Here is a 17,509-nt window from a genome sequence, read left to right as displayed (position 1 = left end):
TTCCAGCACAGCTGTTCGTGCCACTTTCTGGTTTCCTCTCTGTTTCTGGTGCTGCAATAAATCGATGAAGCTCACCTACAGGGACTTTTCCCTCTTGGTCGTCCTGTATGTTTAACTTTTGATGTTTCAGACTTTTGTAGGAGCACTTTGTCAAGGTCGAATTTCACAGGAGCTCAAACACAGCAGAGTTTGAATGAAGCAAGGCCCGACTGCTGTCTTCTACAGGGGAGGATGCTCACACCTCATCATCAGGTCACCACAGGTGCAGAGTGGTGATGTGGTGAAGGATGGCGGTCTCCTTCAGCCTGGTGGTGCTTCCTCTGCAGGACCTCATTCAGGTCTTGAGCGTGGCTCCTATCTTACAGCTCATGCTGTGTGTGTGTGTGAGACTGAGTGTACAGCACTGAGTACAGCTCAAACTGTCCATCCTACCATCAGGGATGGAATATGCTCTCTGAATACTCACCCACTCTTGTAAACAGATGTTCCAGAACATCGGTGTCACAGATCTGCAAAAATGGAGTGCACTCGTAGCAGTGGTGAGACGGGTGTGGATGGAGGTGTTGCACTCCATGGCGACCGAACCAAAGCCTGAGGGTTCCAGGTGAGGTCACGGCCATCGATGTGTTTGGACCCGTCCAAGTCCTTCTTCAGCTGTCTCAGTGGTCGATGGCTGGACTACACATTTGCCACAACCTTCCTCGCAGCGCTCATGAAACAGCTTTCCCAGCTCATGAATGGACGCGGTGCTGTTTTGGTCCTGAGAGACAGTTACTCCTTCATCTGCATCATCACTCACACTCTCAGCGCCACTCTCCCAAAACTCTTCGTCAGGCTCAACATGAGCTTCCTCCATGAGGCCGCCTCTCTCTGACTCTCTGTCCAGTTCAACATCCAAACAAGGCAGAGGGTGACGTCACATAATGTACTGGCACAAGATGGCGCTGCATATGCTCTAAAACCTGTAACTTTAAACACTTACTGGTCAAATCCATCACAGACCTGACACAGGACCTGAGCGACGGTCCACAGTTCACTGAAACCTCATCAGAAATGCTGTCAGTGAAGGAAGGCTGAAGGGAAACAGGAGGAAAGGCTGAGGCTGAAAATGACACAAGAACTAGACTGAAGGTCAGAGGAACAGGTGTGATGGAGAGATGGATCCACATCATGGTCAGTGTGTACAAGGAGGTCAGGAGGTCGTCCAACAGTGAGAGTGTGCAGCCATCTGTGAAGCACGGTGGAGGCTCTGTCATGGTTTCAGGTCAGTCAGTGCTGTTGGAGATCTTTGATAAACTGATGAATTACAGAGTCTGATCCACCACGCAGGAACATCTGGAAACATCTGACTGGTAGCAGCTTCATTTTTCATCACGCCGATGATCCCAAACACACTCAAAGAGCAGTGAAAGCACGCAGGAACACACACACGAGTCATGGAGTCCAGTGTCGAGTGGAGACTGCTTTGTTCCTCCTGAATTCGAGGCCTTGTTTCTTGAAGAGTCAAACACCATCCCGCTCATGCAGCATTGTAGAGACATGCCAGCCAGAGCTGTAAAGCACTGTGGGTGAGCCTCATCCACCCGCGTACCTTCTAAGTCTCTAAGCAGGCCTTACACATCACTCGTCATCGCTCGCTCACTGTGTTATCAGTCAAATACAGGAACCAAACAGTGTGTGTTTCAGGCTGTAAACATGCTTATCTGCTGGGAAGCTTTAACATGGGAGTCTACGGGGACGGGCTCACTGCTTCCCCTACTGGACGTCAGAGGAACTGCATGTTTTGTGCTTCAGTGTGCTTCACACACACACACACACACACACACACACACACACACACACACACTCCTGCCTTTCTTCTTTATGAGGCCCACTGTCATAATGACTGACCGGAGCCAAAACCAGAACCTCAGCTTGAACACACCGCGAGTCCGAACCCCCACTGCCCCCTAAAGCTGACTAAATGCCGCCACAGCGCCACCTGCCCACGTGACTGCACACTGTAAAAAGTAAGTGTCGGTGAAAACGTTGAGAAGTTTCCGTTTTGGAATAACTCGGTGCCTGTTGGTTAGTCTGTCTGTGACTAAGCAGCAAACATGCGCGCTGTCACATAAATAAACCGATGTATAAATAAAGGCACGTGACACCCCGTGTCCGCGTGCTGGGTGAACCCACACTTTTTCCAGCGCGCTCTGATTCCTTGAAGCCTGACTCGTTTCTGCGCACACGCCAGTTTCGCTTCCGCGTACTTCCCCGCCTCTTGTTGCCGTGAAAGCTACCAGGAAACACACTGCGTCGTTCACTCACACACACTCGGAGCCGGATCACAGCACGCTGACAGCGGGGAACCTGCCGGGGACATGGCAGCCTCTGTGTGCGCCTTCATCCTGGCGCTTTACGCACTGCGCGGCTCCGCAGGTAAGCATACCTTTACTTTAACGGTGTGAGGGCAGGTGAGGAGAAGGCGGTCTGACGCGGAGGGAAAGGCAGCGCAGAGCGTCTGGAGCTCAAATAAGAAACCTCAGCTGGTGACGAGTGTTTAAACTAAAGCTGTGAGCTGAAACCCGGAGCACAGTCTGCTCTGTTTACTCAGTCAGACAGGTGAACTTTGACCCCAGCATAAGAGACAGCAGTGTGTTTTTAGTGTCAGCGAACAGCGTTAATGTCTTTGTGTTTGTGTCTGTGCTCAGCGGGGTCAGGAGGGCTCAGCGCACCCACCAAAGTCCGACTGACATCCTACAACATGGACCTGGTGCTCAGGTGGGATCCACCTGATGGGACGACCGATGGTCTGACCTACACGGCCGAGTACAGGTGAGTCACCGGCCGGGTGTGACAGCTTCAGGTGATCACAGAGTCGAGTTTAGTGTCAGAGAACTGAGTCACTTTCAGTTTGAATGTTTACCTTTAGGAGGGCGAGTGTGATCATCACACTGTAAGCGATAAAACGAAACTTAATCTTTCAGTCTTACTCGTCAGTGGAAAATCAAAGAAGTTTCCAGAGCAGCTGGGCTCGTGGCTGCGGTCATTTCAGAAATCCACACAGACGTTATTCTTCCTCCGAACAGTCTGATCACCTCCGAGTGTTTGGGAGCAGGTCACACTTCGCTTTGTCATATTTTTAGTTGCTTTCTGAATCAGGGATGCTAAACATGAGGCCTGGGGACCAGAACAGGCCGACCAGAGGCTCCATTCTGGACGGTTCATAAAGTTTTATGAAGAAGTTTTAACTGCAGGACACTGGCTTGGAAATACGTGGAAAGTTAAAATATTCCTAGATCTTTATAAACTGACATCATACAGAATGAGTGCACATTTGCTCACTCCTGCCAAAAATAAAAAATAAATTTAAAGACCGCAGCAATAAAACATCCGATGATGCTTTCTCCTTTGAAACCCTTTGGTTCAGCGATGCTGCAGAGCTTCAGGTCCTGCTGTGATTTGTCCCAAGTATAAGGAGCAAGCCTTTTCCCAGGTTCTGCATGGACTGAAGGAACAGTGACTGCAATAAAGCCTGTGAGCGGAGGATGTACTTGCTCTGTTCAGGCGACATAGAGGAAGTTAGATAAACTGTCAGTAAACCAGGAATAAGGAAGAACTGCTTCTAAAAGGAAGATAATCCATGCAGAATGTGAACTAATGAAATCTGATGTGGCAGATCCACAGACTGCCCCTGAGAAGACCCGCCTACCTTGATGTACTCACACGTGCGAGCAAACCTGACCCCCCACGCCAAGCGTATTACCCTCAGATTATGAAACACCACCCTGTTCTGTTCTTCCCACCATGTCTGTGTCCGTTGGGCTCCTGCAAAAAGCTCATTATCTGCAAACACCTGCCCCTCCAGGTGAAGCGCTGATGGTGCCTCGCGATGAGGAGACTGAAACGGCCGTGTCCAAAGAAGAAGCCGGATGTTTATAAAGTACAAACGCAGTTATGGAATCACAAAGTCACGAAAGTTACTCATCCCAGAGCGGGGGAACAATTAGTTCCAGCTGTTATTATAGCAGAGACAATTCTAAGAAGAACGGATTTCATGAGCCGTCAGTGATGCTGTATAAATGTCCCCTCGTGTCCAGATCAGGAGTTTTTACTGCAGGCAGTATAAATTTGAACCTGATGTCTTTCTGTAGGAACAATGTCTAAATCGTGTTTATGAGTGGGAATCAAATACAAACATTTAAAACTCACCGCTGAGTAAACCTGGCTAAACTTTCCGTTACACCTGGATTTACCTGGACCGGCTGTTACAGTCGGTGTAGCGTGCAGAGGTGCAGCGGTTATTCTGTAGGACGCCGTGCGGTGATGAACAGTGTGTTTGCTTGCAGACTCGTGGGTTAGTCATGTTTTTTCCCTCCTGTTGAGATGTCGAGTAAAACCGTCACAGGAATATCTTCACTTCTTTGTGGGTGTTGACCTCTGACCTCAGCCCCTCCTCCCTTCGCTGTCAGATCTCGACTTTATGAGGTCGATCTGATGAAGACTTGCGTTCAGGCAGAAGTCAGGAGGTGGAGTCATGTCCAGATTAACAGATTAAACTGTGGTGCGTTTGTGGAACCGACACAACCGCCATCATGTCCAAACATAATCTCAGCGTCTGATTGGTCAGGGCACAGCCTTCCATCTGTGCCCGGCTCAGGGAAGCCGGTGGCGTCTTCTTTGCGTGGACGCAGTGATGAGCTGTGATCCTGAGCCCATGCAGATGTGTCCATCCAGCTGTGCAGCCGTCTGCCGACCGCGTGTGCTCTGTCCCCGAGACCTCGGAAACAGCCGGCCTCCCTCTTTAGTTGGCAGAAGTTGAGGTTTACACTCTTCTCCAGCCTTTTGTTGCAGCTCGTCCAACTTTTCTGAAAAAAGATTCAAAAGCGGTGTCAGTTTCAGCACTCGATGTGCTGCCTTTGTGCATTTTCAGATGATTCTTAATGATTATTTAAAAACAGTATGCACATGCTCTGAAACTGTGAGGACACCGCAGTGACTGCAGACCGGTTTAGTCCTGCTTTGCATATGAATCTGTGATATCTGCACCATCAATCCTGCTGTTCCACATTTCTGAAAAGCTGCAATCAGATCACTTACAGGAAGAACAGCACCTGCCTTTCTCATGCTCTCAGGCCCATTGAAGGCATTTTAATATGTGGAGAAAGTGCTGGTGTGGTTTGTGAGGACCGTGGTAAAATCGAAGCTGTTATTGTTGCGGTCCAGGTGTTCACACAACAGAAACGTCCTCTTATCTGCAGCGTCTCTGTTCTGGGAAACACCTCGACTCGACTGACTCGTTAGAAAGCAAACGCACGCTTTTCTGTCCCGATGCACAAACTGTAAACATGGCGTTCCAGCTTTGATGTAACCAGCACCGCCAGCTCCTGTGAGCGTTAGTTTCTTTGCTTCGTGCCGTCACACGTCCTGCAGGATAAAGTCAGTGCTGTGTGACATTAGATGCTGATTAGTGTCTGTTTGTGGTAGTTCAGATCCATTTGTCTGATAAATGTTGTTTTGTAGATTTCCTGCCGATGCTGTGACGACATCACTAACGTGAGATCTTCTTGAACAACGGTCGTGTTCCCGAGAGGAGAACATCTGTCTGAAATCACACCTGTGATGCCATCGTGTGTTTCTCTGTTACAGAAGCTCAGCAACTGGATACAACAATGTCTGCACAAACACGTCAGCCCTCGAATGTGAGTTCACCTCCTCCTCGATCACCGTGCACGGGAGTTACACGGGCAGAGTGCGGGCGCATCGGGGGGCCGAGAAGTCCAGTTGGGTGGAGAGTAACGTCATTGACATGGACAGACAGAGTAAGTGGAATCTCGTCATATGCGTTGAAGCTCGTTTGTCTCTGATCCAGTAGCGTGACACAGAGAGGAAAACCGACCATTAGCCGATGACGAGCTGATGGGATTAGGGTGTCGTTTATCCCACTGAAACTTTGCCTGTTTGGCACTCGGTTGGAAATTTTAGCACTATGTGCTAAAAAACCATCACATAGTGATTGGAGAGGGGATCCAACCCCTGCAGTTATCTGCATTTGAAACTATGAAATCTGCAGGCACAAAGCAAGACTTTTGGTTCTGGAAACGTTTGGTATCCTCTCGTTGGCCACTTCTACTGGACAGAGCTGAAGCTTTTCTAGTTGTGCCACATATGCTCCACAGTGGGAAATGTTGCCCTAACTCCCATCGGCTGCTCAGTTTTATTCCAAGCTTCCGTGTTAGTGGATTTCCAGGCCAAGACTTTCACTTCCATCGTCTGGTATTTACAAAGGAAGAGGAGAAAGGCTAATAAAAGCTAAAAAGCCAGAGCATCCAATGGTCTGACAATTATAAGGCAGCAGATAATAACCCCTACAGCTCACAGCTAACTTGTAGATGATAAAGGTTATTTTCCCTCGTGTAATGTTATCATTGATCTAACAGAACAAGTTCTGGGAGGTAAAATTAAAAAACTATTCGCCAGTAGGCTGGACGAAGATTGGTGAATGAGACCATTTGGTGACTCTCAGAGAAGCTTCCTGAGATCAGGATGGTCCCCTTCAGCTTCTGTTCAGACTCTGGCAGCAGCTGTGTGGGGAGTCTGCAGTTATGCAATGACTGCTTCAGCAGGGGAAGTCTGAAGAGCCTCGCCGAGCTGAAGACGATCAGAAATGAAACCGTGAGCGAGCTTTTCAGCATCTCGCTTGTCAGAGCTCTCACCGTCGCTGACTTCAGTCCAGTCAGAGTGAAATCCTGGTTTCTGTGTTTCTGTCTGTGTCCTCAGTGAAACTGTCTGCCGTCATGGTGACGGAGCTGTAGCAGATGGAGTGGACTGTTAGAGAAGCTGCAGCTTTTTATTGTGGTTGATTTTGTCCAATAAAAACATCTCTCCACATCTGTCCCCCTCAGCCTTCATCGGTCCACCCAATGTGACTCTTCATGTCATTGGGACATCTTTGGAAGTCAGCATTAAAGACCCAGTGTTCAAACATTCAGAACTGAGGGAGACGTACACCTCAGCCACCTATAACATCACCTACTGGAAGAGCAGCTCGAAGGAAGAGGTGGGAACGCCAGTTTGCCAGTTTTAGCTTCCAATATTATTAGAAGCTAACATTATGCCGGCTAATATTAGGCTCCAGTGCCCTAAAATCACACTTTCCCTTTGATAAACAGTTTGATTACATTCTCATATCATATGAGAGTATGTTCACAAAGCGTCTGGGTGCAACAATGTTAGCTGCACAAGTAAAGTTTCATTAAACCAGCTAAAAGCAGCTAACAGGGGCTAACAGCAGCAAAAACAGCATTGCTAGGGACAGTTAAGCATAACCTCAACAACTCATGGCTGAGCTTCCCTGACTTGCACTGGCCTCCTGTCACAGAGTTTCACAGCCTCTTTCAGATTAAATAAAGGTGGCGGCGTCTCGCCCACCTTTGACAGCTGAGGTAATCAGCACACTGACAGCCTTCCACAGGCTTGGAGGTGGATGCGGTCCAAACAGTAGCAGGAATACGGCCACAACCATTATGATGTACAGTCCAAATTTCATGTGTTTGATCTCTCATAGAAGCATGTTTGTCCTACAGCAGCCACCGTAGTTAGAGCTATGCACTTAAATTATGAGGGGTAAGAAAACAGAACTCGGCTGACTGCAGTCTGCTGATAACTAGTGATGATATTTTACACACTGTAACTTTTAAAAATTCAAAGAGTGAAAACATACTGAAATCAGCTGACCTCCCCTGCTGCCTCCTACAGGTAAACACAATCAGTGACATGATGCAGGACCGAGTGGTTCTTAGTAACCTGGACGCGATGAGCGAGTACTGCGTCCAAGTCCAAATCATCACCAACATGAACCCCAGACCGAGCGAGTACAGCGACGTCGTCTGTGAGCGCACCGGTGACGGTAGGCACCGCGGTCAGACAGCCGTCACAATTGCTGAAGGTGTCGCTGATAGGCTCACCTGGTGCTGTGTGGTTTTCTTACAGTGGATGCAGCTCCGTGGGTGGCGGCCGTGGTGGCGTTTGTGGTCATGGCCGCGGTGGTGGCTCTGGTGGTGACTCTGGTGGTCTACTGGACACGAATCTCCAAGTTCCTGTGCCCAGAAGTCGTGCTGCCACCACACTTTAAAGAGGTGTGTGTGTGCGTGTGTGTGTGTGTGTGCATGTGTATAGGTAATGTAACACTAACCTTTCTGCCCCGCCCCCTCAGTCTCTGCTGCTGAATGATCCCAACTCCATCTACCCAGTCTCGCTGCCCTCTGAGCACTGCGACCAGGTCAGCATCATAGCAGACCACAGGACTGAGGAGGAGGAGGAGGAGGAAGGAGGTTGCAGCACACAGCCTGATACCTCACAGGAGGGGGGATAGGAGGAGCAGGAGGAGGTGGGATGCACTTTAAAGACTCTGAGAATCGGCCTCTGACTGTGAGGTTTTAGAGCTGTGAACTCTGCAGCAGTGAAGTGATGAAGACGAGCAAGAACAGGTGAAGCTGGCCCAGGTGAAGCTGGCCCAGGTGAAGCTGGCCCAGGTGAAGCTGGCCCAGGTGAAGCTGACCCAGGTGAAGCTGACCCAGGTGTCACGCTGCTCAAACTGAAGTGAGAGCGTGGACCCTGAAGCTGTTCCCACTGTCACAGGTTGCTGTTTATGCTTTAATAGTTTATTCATGTCAATGTAAATGTTTTGTTTTCTACTGGTTTTTTTAATGGTTTTAATGGTCGGAGGTTAACCGAAGCCTCTGCTGTTCCTGCTCATAGGAACCAGGTGACCCGATGCTGGGCTGGCCTGAGACAATCTGGGTCTTTTGGACTGCTTTCAGTCCAGTTTAATTACGTGTTCAGTAACTGGATTACAACATAACTACATGTGAAGGTGTAGCCCTGCAGGCTGTGTGTTTGGGTGTAGTAATAACTGACGTGGGGATGAGGTTGGCTTGGGTTTGCCACCAGCTGCTGTGAGACCTCGCCGTCCTCTGCTGTATCCAGCGGGTTCACCTTGGATCTCCACCAGGCAGGATTCGGGCCGTCCAGCAGAATTTATGATGAAGAAGTGTGAACACTGTAAATACTCTGATTTATTTCTAATAAAAGTCTTTGTGACGTATGAAATGCTTCTGATTGTGCTTCGCTACAGAAACACGTGAAACATCGTTTTAAATCAGACTCAAACTTGGCTGCTGGTGTTCCAGATCAACTGGCGTTGGTCAAACAGATGTGTGGTAGGCTTGCTTTTCAGGAGCCACTACCAACAAACCAGCAAATAAACACCAAAGTTTCAGAGCTCATCACAGCACAGAAACAGCTTTAGTGAAGGTTACAAATGATCTTCTTATGGCCTCTGACAGTGGACTCATCTCTGTGCTTGTCCTGCTAGACCTCAGTGCAGCGTTCGATACTGTCGACCATAATATCCTATTAGAGCGATTAGAACACGCTGTAGGTATTACAGGTACTGCACTGCAGTGGTTTGTATCATATCTATCTAATAGACTCCAATTTGTGCATGTAAATGGAGAGTCCTCTTCACACACTGAGGTTAATTATGGAGTTCCTCAAGGTTCAGTGCTAGGACCAATTCTGTTTACATTATACATGCTTCCCTTAGGCAGCATCATTAGAAGACATAGCATACATTTTCACTGCTATGCAGATGACACCCAGCTCTATCTGTCCATGAAGCCAGATAACACACACCAATTAGTTAAACTGCAGAAATGTCTTAAAGACATAAAGACCTGGATGGCCGCTAACTTTCTGCTTCTTAATTCAGATAAAACTGAGGTTATTATACTCGGCCCTGAAAATCTTAGAAATATGGTATCTAACCAGATTCTTACTCTGGATGGCATTACCTTGGCCTCCAGTAACACTGTGAGGAACCTTGGAGTCATTTTTGACCAGGACATGTCCTTCAATGCACATATTAAACAAATATGTAAGACTGCTTTCTTCCATTTGTGCAACATCTCTAAAGTTAGAAATTTTAGGGATTCCCATGATGCATTGAGTTTTCCTTTCCAGTCATCTTTCTCACTCACTATGTGTTAACAGACCTCTCTGCATTGAATCATACCTGTTATTAATCTCTGTCTCTCTTCCACAGCATGTCTTTATCCTGTCTTCCTTCTCTCACCCCAACCAGTCACAGCAGATGGCCCCGCCCCTCCCTGAGCCTGGTTCTGTCGGAGGTTTCTTCCTGTTAAAAGGGAGTTTTTCCTTTCCACTGTCACCAAAGTGCTTGCTCATAGGGGGTCATATGATTGTTGGGTTTTTCTCTGTATGTATTATTGTAGGGTCTACCTTATAATATGAAGCACCTTGAGGCGACTGTTGTTGTGATTTGGCGCTGTATAAATAAAATTGAATTGAAATATTTCCTCCCTGGCATTTGTGAGGTTCCCTCAAACACACTCTGTCAGTCTTGATGCTGTTGAACAATAAAATATTTAAAAATGTCACGAGTTTACCTGGTGATGTTCTCTCGCACGAGGCGATCGCGGAAACAGCAAACAACTGACACCACGCCGATGCTGTTCACAGGACAGAGTAAACGATCTGGAGAATCTTGTCTTTGTTATCGTCCCCCTCGCACGTGTTATTACTCCGATTTCAGCGTTTTCGCTTCACAACTAAAGCGTACAGTTTACTTTGTGTGCACTCAAATGGAGTCGAGTCAACTAGCGCCACCTGTGGCCAAGTGCCATAGCCTACAGCACAGGTGTCCAACTCCAGGCCTCGAGAGCCGGTGTCCTGCAGGTTTTAGATGTGTCCTAGATTCATCACAGCTGATTTAAATGGCTAAATGACCTCCTCAACATGTCCTGAAGTTCTCCAGAGGCCTGGTAATGAACTCATCATGTGATTCAGGTGTGTTGACCCAGGGTGAGATCTAAAACCTGCAGGACACCGGCCCTTGAGGCCTGGAGTTCGACACCCCTGGCCTACAGCCAGATTAACTTGTGACACACATCTACACCTGGCTCTATCGCCACGTTTGAATTCATTTCATGCACAATACATTTGTAACTTTCAATTTTGTCTGTTTTTGTGTCTTGCAAATAAACCTTTAAACTGATTGAAATGATATTATGTATGTATTTTTAGCCTACATCAGTAAGAAATGCCAAATAATATACACACAGTTATAGAAATCACCACTCCCAGTGTTCATGATGATTTTAATATTTTTGCCCATAACAAAGAAATACGCCTTGGACAAATATATGACACATTCATATTTCACTAGTGTTGTAACAGTACATCTAGTCTGCCTGTCTTTTCTCTGGAAATGAACATTTTGAGCCAATATAGGTAATTCATCAACATGGCTGGAACGGAGATGGCAGTTACTGTGAATTTACAGCAGTTACACAGTGATGACTAATAAACAGAGCCTGTGAGAGTGAGTGGATTTAAGAAGGTGACTCAGGTGTGTCAGTTGGTTTGTCATCTGTATTTGAGTGTGGAGGAGAGTTAGAAATCTTTCGTTTGAAATCCCAGTAAGGAAGATTCATGATTTAATTTCCAAAACTTGCATATGATCTTCAATTTGTAGCAGATCCACTAACTATCACACAGCAGCTGGAGCAGTCTCAAATGGAGGTCAGTCTACTGCTGCCACCTGTGGCCAAGTGCCATAGCCTACCTACTGCTAGATCAACTTGTGACACATCTGCAGCTGCTTCTATGATCACAGTGAGTAGAGGCTGAGTGGCTGCACTTACACCTGGTGCATCCAAATCCACCCACAAACATAGTGAAAGATGCAATGTGGATTTTCAAGACTAAAACCAGTCATTAAGCAAAGACAACGGGGATCATTTTTTTCTTTTATTTAGCATGCACAACAACTTCTGTACAGGGGACGTCCACGAACACCAGAAGGTGCATTCAATCTGCAAGAAAAATTAGATTGTCACAGCCATTCGTCTAAAGTCAGGCTGTTGAGTGAAGCGACTAAACATGTCCGAACGCAGTGCAGTGCAGCTACTACAGATTTCTGTACAGAAGTCTAACAGGTCGCTGAAGAGGATCACTTGATGTTTTCATGTCCTTTAGGTGCTCCAGTGCTTTTAAACTGCAAAGGCATGCCGGTTACCTGAACTATACATTTTCTGTTGGTGCATCAAAGTGAAATGTCACCCACTGATGTTGCAGCAAACCATTCAGAGTGCTTCAGTATTCAGTATTGATTTGGTAATCTTACACACTGATCAGGTTCTGCACCTGAGCTTCTCTCACCACAGGCACAGCATGGCTGGGAAAGGTCTTTGAAAACATGCCACAATCAGGATATACATATAAATGCTGACTATGCTGACAGAATGTGTTGGGAGAACACTGGTCAAATATTAATGTGTAATATATTTGTGACATACATATTTCTTGGCTGTGAAATGGTATAAACAAAAGGAGTGGAGATTTGTAAAACTTCAAGTGTATGAAGCTGAAAATAAACACACAATTACATTTCATGTAGTTGAACGTTTTTTTTAGGAAGAACAGAAAACACTGAAAGTTACAAATGTGCTGTGCATGAAACATTCAAACATGGCGACAGGTGCAGATGTGTCATAAGTTAGTCTGGCTGTAGGCTATGGCACTTGACCACAGGTGGTGCTAGTTGACTCGACTCCATGTTAGTGCACACAAAGTAAACTGTACGCTTTAGTTATGAAGCGAAAACGCTGAAATCGGAGTAATAACACGTGCGAGGGGGACGATAACGAAGACAAGATTCTCCAGATCGTTTACTCTGTCCTGTGAACAGCATCGGCGTGGTGTCAATTGTTTGGTGTTTCCGCGATCGCCTCATGCGAGAGAACATCACCAGGTAAACTCGTGACATTTTTAAATATTTTATTGTTCAACAGCAACAAGACTGACGGAGTGTGTTTGAACCTCCCAAATGTCAGGGAGGAAATATTTGATGTTTATTTGCTGGTTTGTCGGTAGCAGCTCCTGAAAAGCAAGTCTACCACACATCTCTTCGAGCAACTGTTGCCAACCAAGTTGATTTTGCCTCTGACAAAGACGACTCCTCAGCCAGGCCTCATTTCAAAGCCCTGTAGCGCCACCCTGAGGCCGGCCCCAGTCCTACCTGTACACAGGCAGGGTCTGTTGAGGCCAGCAGGAGGTGCTCCAGTTGAACTTGTTTTCCCATCAGTCACTGCGTGGACGCAAACGTCTATTTGTGTCATGCTCTCACACTTCAGCTGCATTTATGAATCATTCGAACCCTCCTTTATTTATTTTGTGCATCTCGAAGATGTTTTATTCTGCCGGGCTGTTCTTTTGGTCTCAGACTAAAGGTCAGCTGTTACATCACATACACTTAATACATACATCTTTTTTTACAGGCTACTGACAAAAAAACAAAGACAGCACTTTTAACCACATCCTCGTTGAAAACACAGAAATGCAGAACTTCAGCAAAACAGGAAGTTTCAGGGTTTTACTCAGAACCAGAAAAACTTTATTTTGAGACGTGAGGCAGAGCCTTCAGTTTTCAGGCCCCTCTTCTGTGGAACCAGCTTCCAGTTTGGATTCAGGAGACAGACACTATCTCTACTTTTAAGATTACGCTTCAAACTTTCCTTTTTGCTAAAGCATATAGTTAGGGCTGGACCAGGTGACCCTGAATCCTCCCTTAGTTATGCTGCAATAGACGTAGGCTGCTGGGGGATTCCCATGATGCACTGGGTGTTTCTTCTTCACTCACTATGTGTTTATAGACCTCTCTTAAACAAAGTCTATTTTAGTTTCATGATCTGTAATGAAATGATCTAAATCATCTACACCTGATCTTAAAACCTATTTTGTCACATCTAAATTGTAATTGGGAAATGAGATGAAAATGCACAAGTTTTCTTTTCTTCACTGTTACTTGTGTTGTTGCAGGATGGGGTTAAAATCATATTTTCCTGGGTATGAGCCGTGCTCCTGATCCCTCAGCTCCCAGTATAAAGTGGTTTAGTGGTGTTCTTCTCACAGGCATCTGTGTCACCTTCCCTGAAGCTGCTGGTTTAATCTTTTAAACTTGTAGATCCTGAAACAATCTTTGCTTTCCAGTAAAATTCCTTTTGTGTCTCGTTTGTCCTGAAAAGTTTATCTGGCTGTTTCCTACTGACGTTGGAACTGTGACAGTTTCAGTGTGGGTGTTGAGGACAGCGTGCACACTAGGGCTGCCACGATTAGTCGACTAGTCACGATTACGTCGACTATCAAAATCGTCGAGGACTAATTCAATAGTCGACGCGTCGTTTGAAGCTTTGTAAGATCCCAAAAGACGCAGGAATAAGTAATAGGATTTAAGAGTGGGGCAGCACGGTGGCATGATGGTTAGCACTGTTGCCGCATAGCAAGAAGGTCCTGAGTTCAATTCTACCATCAGGCCGGGATCTTTCTGTGTGGAGTTTGCATGTTCTCCCCGTGTTTGCGGGGGTTCACTCCGGGTACTCCGGCTTCCTCCCACAGTCCAAAGACATCCACTTATTGGGGATAGGTTAATTGATTAATCTAAATTGCCCATAGGTGTGAATGTGAGTGCGAATGGTTGTCTGTCCCTGTGTGTTAGCCCTGCGACAGACTGACGACCTGTCCAGGGTGTACCCCGCCTCTCGCCCTATGAGAGCTGGGATAGGCTCCAGTGCCCCCCGCGACCCTGAAAAGGATAAGTGGAAGCGAAGTGTAATAATAATAATAATTAAGAGTGTAATAATGGACTGAAACAGAAGATGGCAGCACTGCATGTACAAGGATGCCAGCTGCCGTTAAACCCCGAGGAAGAAGAAGCTGTATCCGGTATCGTAGCTGTGTCCAAATTCAGGAACCGCATCCTCCTGTGGCCGCATTTGTAGACCGATTACGTTACAGCGACACGACGAGGACTGTCCAAATTCAAAGACTCCAACAGATGCGCCCTTCATTTCCCCAGATTTGAAGTCGTGGATGGATTATCTCAGTTGTTCTCCTGACTGAAGTTTGGTCCGTTTACAGCAGGGATGTCAAACTCAATTGCACAGGGGGCCAAAACTCAAGGCACACTTTAGGTCGCGGGCCAAAGAAGATAAACATTTATTGAACACACTAAAACAATGTTTTTTAAACATAAATATGAATAATAACAGACAGGAATATTATTCCAGATTAAATAAACTTGAAAAAATAAACTTTAACTTTAAATATTTTGCTCTTTATAAAACTATATCCTGTCAAAATTATGCAAGTTAGAAATATGAACATGCTGCCAAAAACCCCAGAAAAAAATAAATGAAAGCATGCACAAGGTTGGAGCTGCATGCAGACGGAGCTGGGCATTGCTTCAGGAATGGAACTAATAAACTGCGCGGGCCATTCAGTGTCGTACTTTCCCTTGAGTGTATCATTACACTGCAGCTCCATCTGAATCTGCACAGGTGCAGTTCAGCAAAGTCCGCTGACTTGGTTCAACATTACTTGGCAACAGGGAAAGTGAGGCAGGTTGCACTGGTGCATTTGTGACAGCTTCACTTGAAATGCCTTCACCGCATCATACATGCCATGTCCATGAACTGACAGATTTCCTTGCTGAGCTCAAAAACTCGATTGAGAATTTTTATCCCAACTCAGCCAACAGACCTCTGTGTGATAAGGAATGTCGGCAAACTCTGAATCTATTTCCCACATAAAAGTCTGAAATTGATGGTGATTTAAACTTTTAGCTCAGATAAAATTTACGGTTTGCGTCGCGGTGATCATTACATGCTCCATTTTTAGGACTTTACCACACAGCCTTTCCTGGTGTATGATGCAGTGATATGCTGTTAACTCACCGGTACAGTTCTCCTGCATCTTTACTCGCATCCTGCTGACTAGTCCACTTTTTTCACCGCACAACACCGGCGCTCCATCTGTTGTAAGTCCAACAAGTTTGTCCCAGGGCAGTTTCATGTCGGTTACACTTTGACATACGTTTTAAAAAATGTCTTTTCCTGTCGTTGTCCCGTGCATCGATTTAATGTTCAATATTTCCTCTCCACGGATGAAGATGGTCAGCTGTGCAATGTCCATCATGTCTATACTTTCATCCACAGTAAGAGAGGATGCAATAAAGTTTTTGCTTCTTTCACACAACTGTGTTCTTAAATCAGTGGTCATCTCACAAACCTGATCAGCAATCGTATTTCTCCTCAGGCTCACATTTGCCAAAATCTGCGTTTTGTCTGGACACAAGACGTCGCACAGCTTCATCATGCAGCTCTTCAGAGTGCCGGGCTGATTTGGCTCCTCTGCTACAATAAAATTTGCTTTCACGACAGCTTCACTTTGTGATTTTGCTCTGGTGAAACACGTCTGCTGAAATGTCAGATTCTTCTTTAGCTCTTCTACTTTCTGTAGTTTCTGCTCTGCATTTAGGTTTTTCAGCTTACGTTTTGTCTCGTAGTGCCGTCTTGAATTAAAATCCTTAATTACAGCCACATTAGCTCCACTAATAAGACACACGGGTTTACCAGCAATGTCTGTAAACATATATTCAGTCACCCACTGGCGCTGAAAGGCTCTGCTTTCAGAATCAACTTTTCTCTCCACCATTGTGAGCGGCTAGCTTCGCAATAACAGAAGTTTGACTTGATTGATGCGGGAATGTTCCCTGTTAGCCGAGGCTGCAGCGCTGCATTATGGGATCTGTAGTTTGTATATTATTAGCGCCTCACATCGCCGGGCCATGCATAACAATAATAATACATCTATATAAAATGATCTCGCGGGCCAGATATAAATGTACGCCGGGCCGGATGTGGCCCGCGGGCCTTGACTTTGACACATGTGGTTTACAGCATCCTGCCATGCGATTGCATTTGTCCCTAACCATCAGGAACCCTCACATTAACTTTTATCGAGTGGAAAAAAGTTAGCGTTCATCCTCCAGCTTCACTGTGTTTATGCTAACATAGCTGTGTCGCTAGCGATCACGTAGCACATGGGTCGGCAACCTTTTTGATGATGAGTGCCGTCTAAAATTTCCTAAAAATCAATATGCCATATGATTGCATTAGCAATAAATTTAATAACACTCTATATTAACAGTTACACACTATATAGAACAACTTTACAGAATTATATGTGTTCGCAGATGTTGGCAGCTGTCAGTGAATAGTTATCAGCTATTTTGAAACAAACAAAAGACACTTTTTATCCATAACAGCAAATAAACTGTACAACAGAAAATGCAAATGCTATTTATGGTCTCCTCACAACAATGAAAACAAACGCTGTGGTGACAGTGATGTACGCTGTCTCGTTGGTATATGTGTGATTTCTGTACATTTTATATCAGATAAAAACTTTGGTTGTAAGATTCAGATAATTATTTAATAACAGTCAGACATTTTAAATGAGAATAAGAAAGAAAAGTATTTCTTTGTGCCCCCCTTTCCCTGTTAATGCCCTACCTGGCCCCCCTGGCAACACTTTGCTAGACCCGCCCCTGCACAGTTACCAGCTGTCAGCTACTTAGAAAAGGATCCTGGTGTTATTTGTCTCTCAG

At 45.9% G+C, this 17,509-nt stretch overlaps 1 protein-coding gene across 1 annotated transcript; it reads left to right on the top strand.

The window, feature by feature from the left end:
- Nucleotides 1-2,233: 2,233 nt before the first annotated feature.
- On the top strand, nucleotides 2,234-10,076 carry LOC134646238 (interleukin-10 receptor subunit beta-like). The gene is made up of 7 exons (XM_063500044.1): nucleotides 2,234-2,418; nucleotides 2,691-2,814; nucleotides 5,629-5,801; nucleotides 6,885-7,039; nucleotides 7,738-7,888; nucleotides 7,972-8,117; nucleotides 8,195-10,076. The coding sequence occupies exons 1-7, from the start codon at nucleotides 2,361-2,363 to the stop codon at nucleotides 8,351-8,353; spliced, it is 966 nt and encodes a 321-aa protein (XP_063356114.1). The 5' UTR covers nucleotides 2,234-2,360; the 3' UTR covers nucleotides 8,354-10,076.
- The last annotated feature ends 7,433 nt before the right edge of the window (nucleotides 10,077-17,509 follow it).

The sequence above is a fragment of the Pelmatolapia mariae genome, linkage group LG16_19 (assembly GCF_036321145.2).
Source record: "Pelmatolapia mariae isolate MD_Pm_ZW linkage group LG16_19, Pm_UMD_F_2, whole genome shotgun sequence".
NCBI lineage: Eukaryota > Metazoa > Chordata > Actinopteri > Cichliformes > Cichlidae > Pelmatolapia > Pelmatolapia mariae.
The sequence above is the reverse complement of the archived record's forward strand: the minus strand, read 5'-3'. Positions and strand labels throughout refer to the sequence as shown.

Coding starts and splice junctions, on each gene's coding strand:
- LOC134646238 (XM_063500044.1), top strand. CDS start 2,361: ATGGCAGCCTCTGTGTGCGCCTTCATCCTGGCGCTTTACGCACTGCGC. Junction 7,040..7,737: donor AGAGCAGCTCGAAGGAAGAG/GTGGGAACGCCA, acceptor TGCCTCCTACAG/GTAAACACAATCAGTGACAT. Junction 7,889..7,971: donor CTGTGAGCGCACCGGTGACG/GTAGGCACCGCG, acceptor GTTTTCTTACAG/TGGATGCAGCTCCGTGGGTG.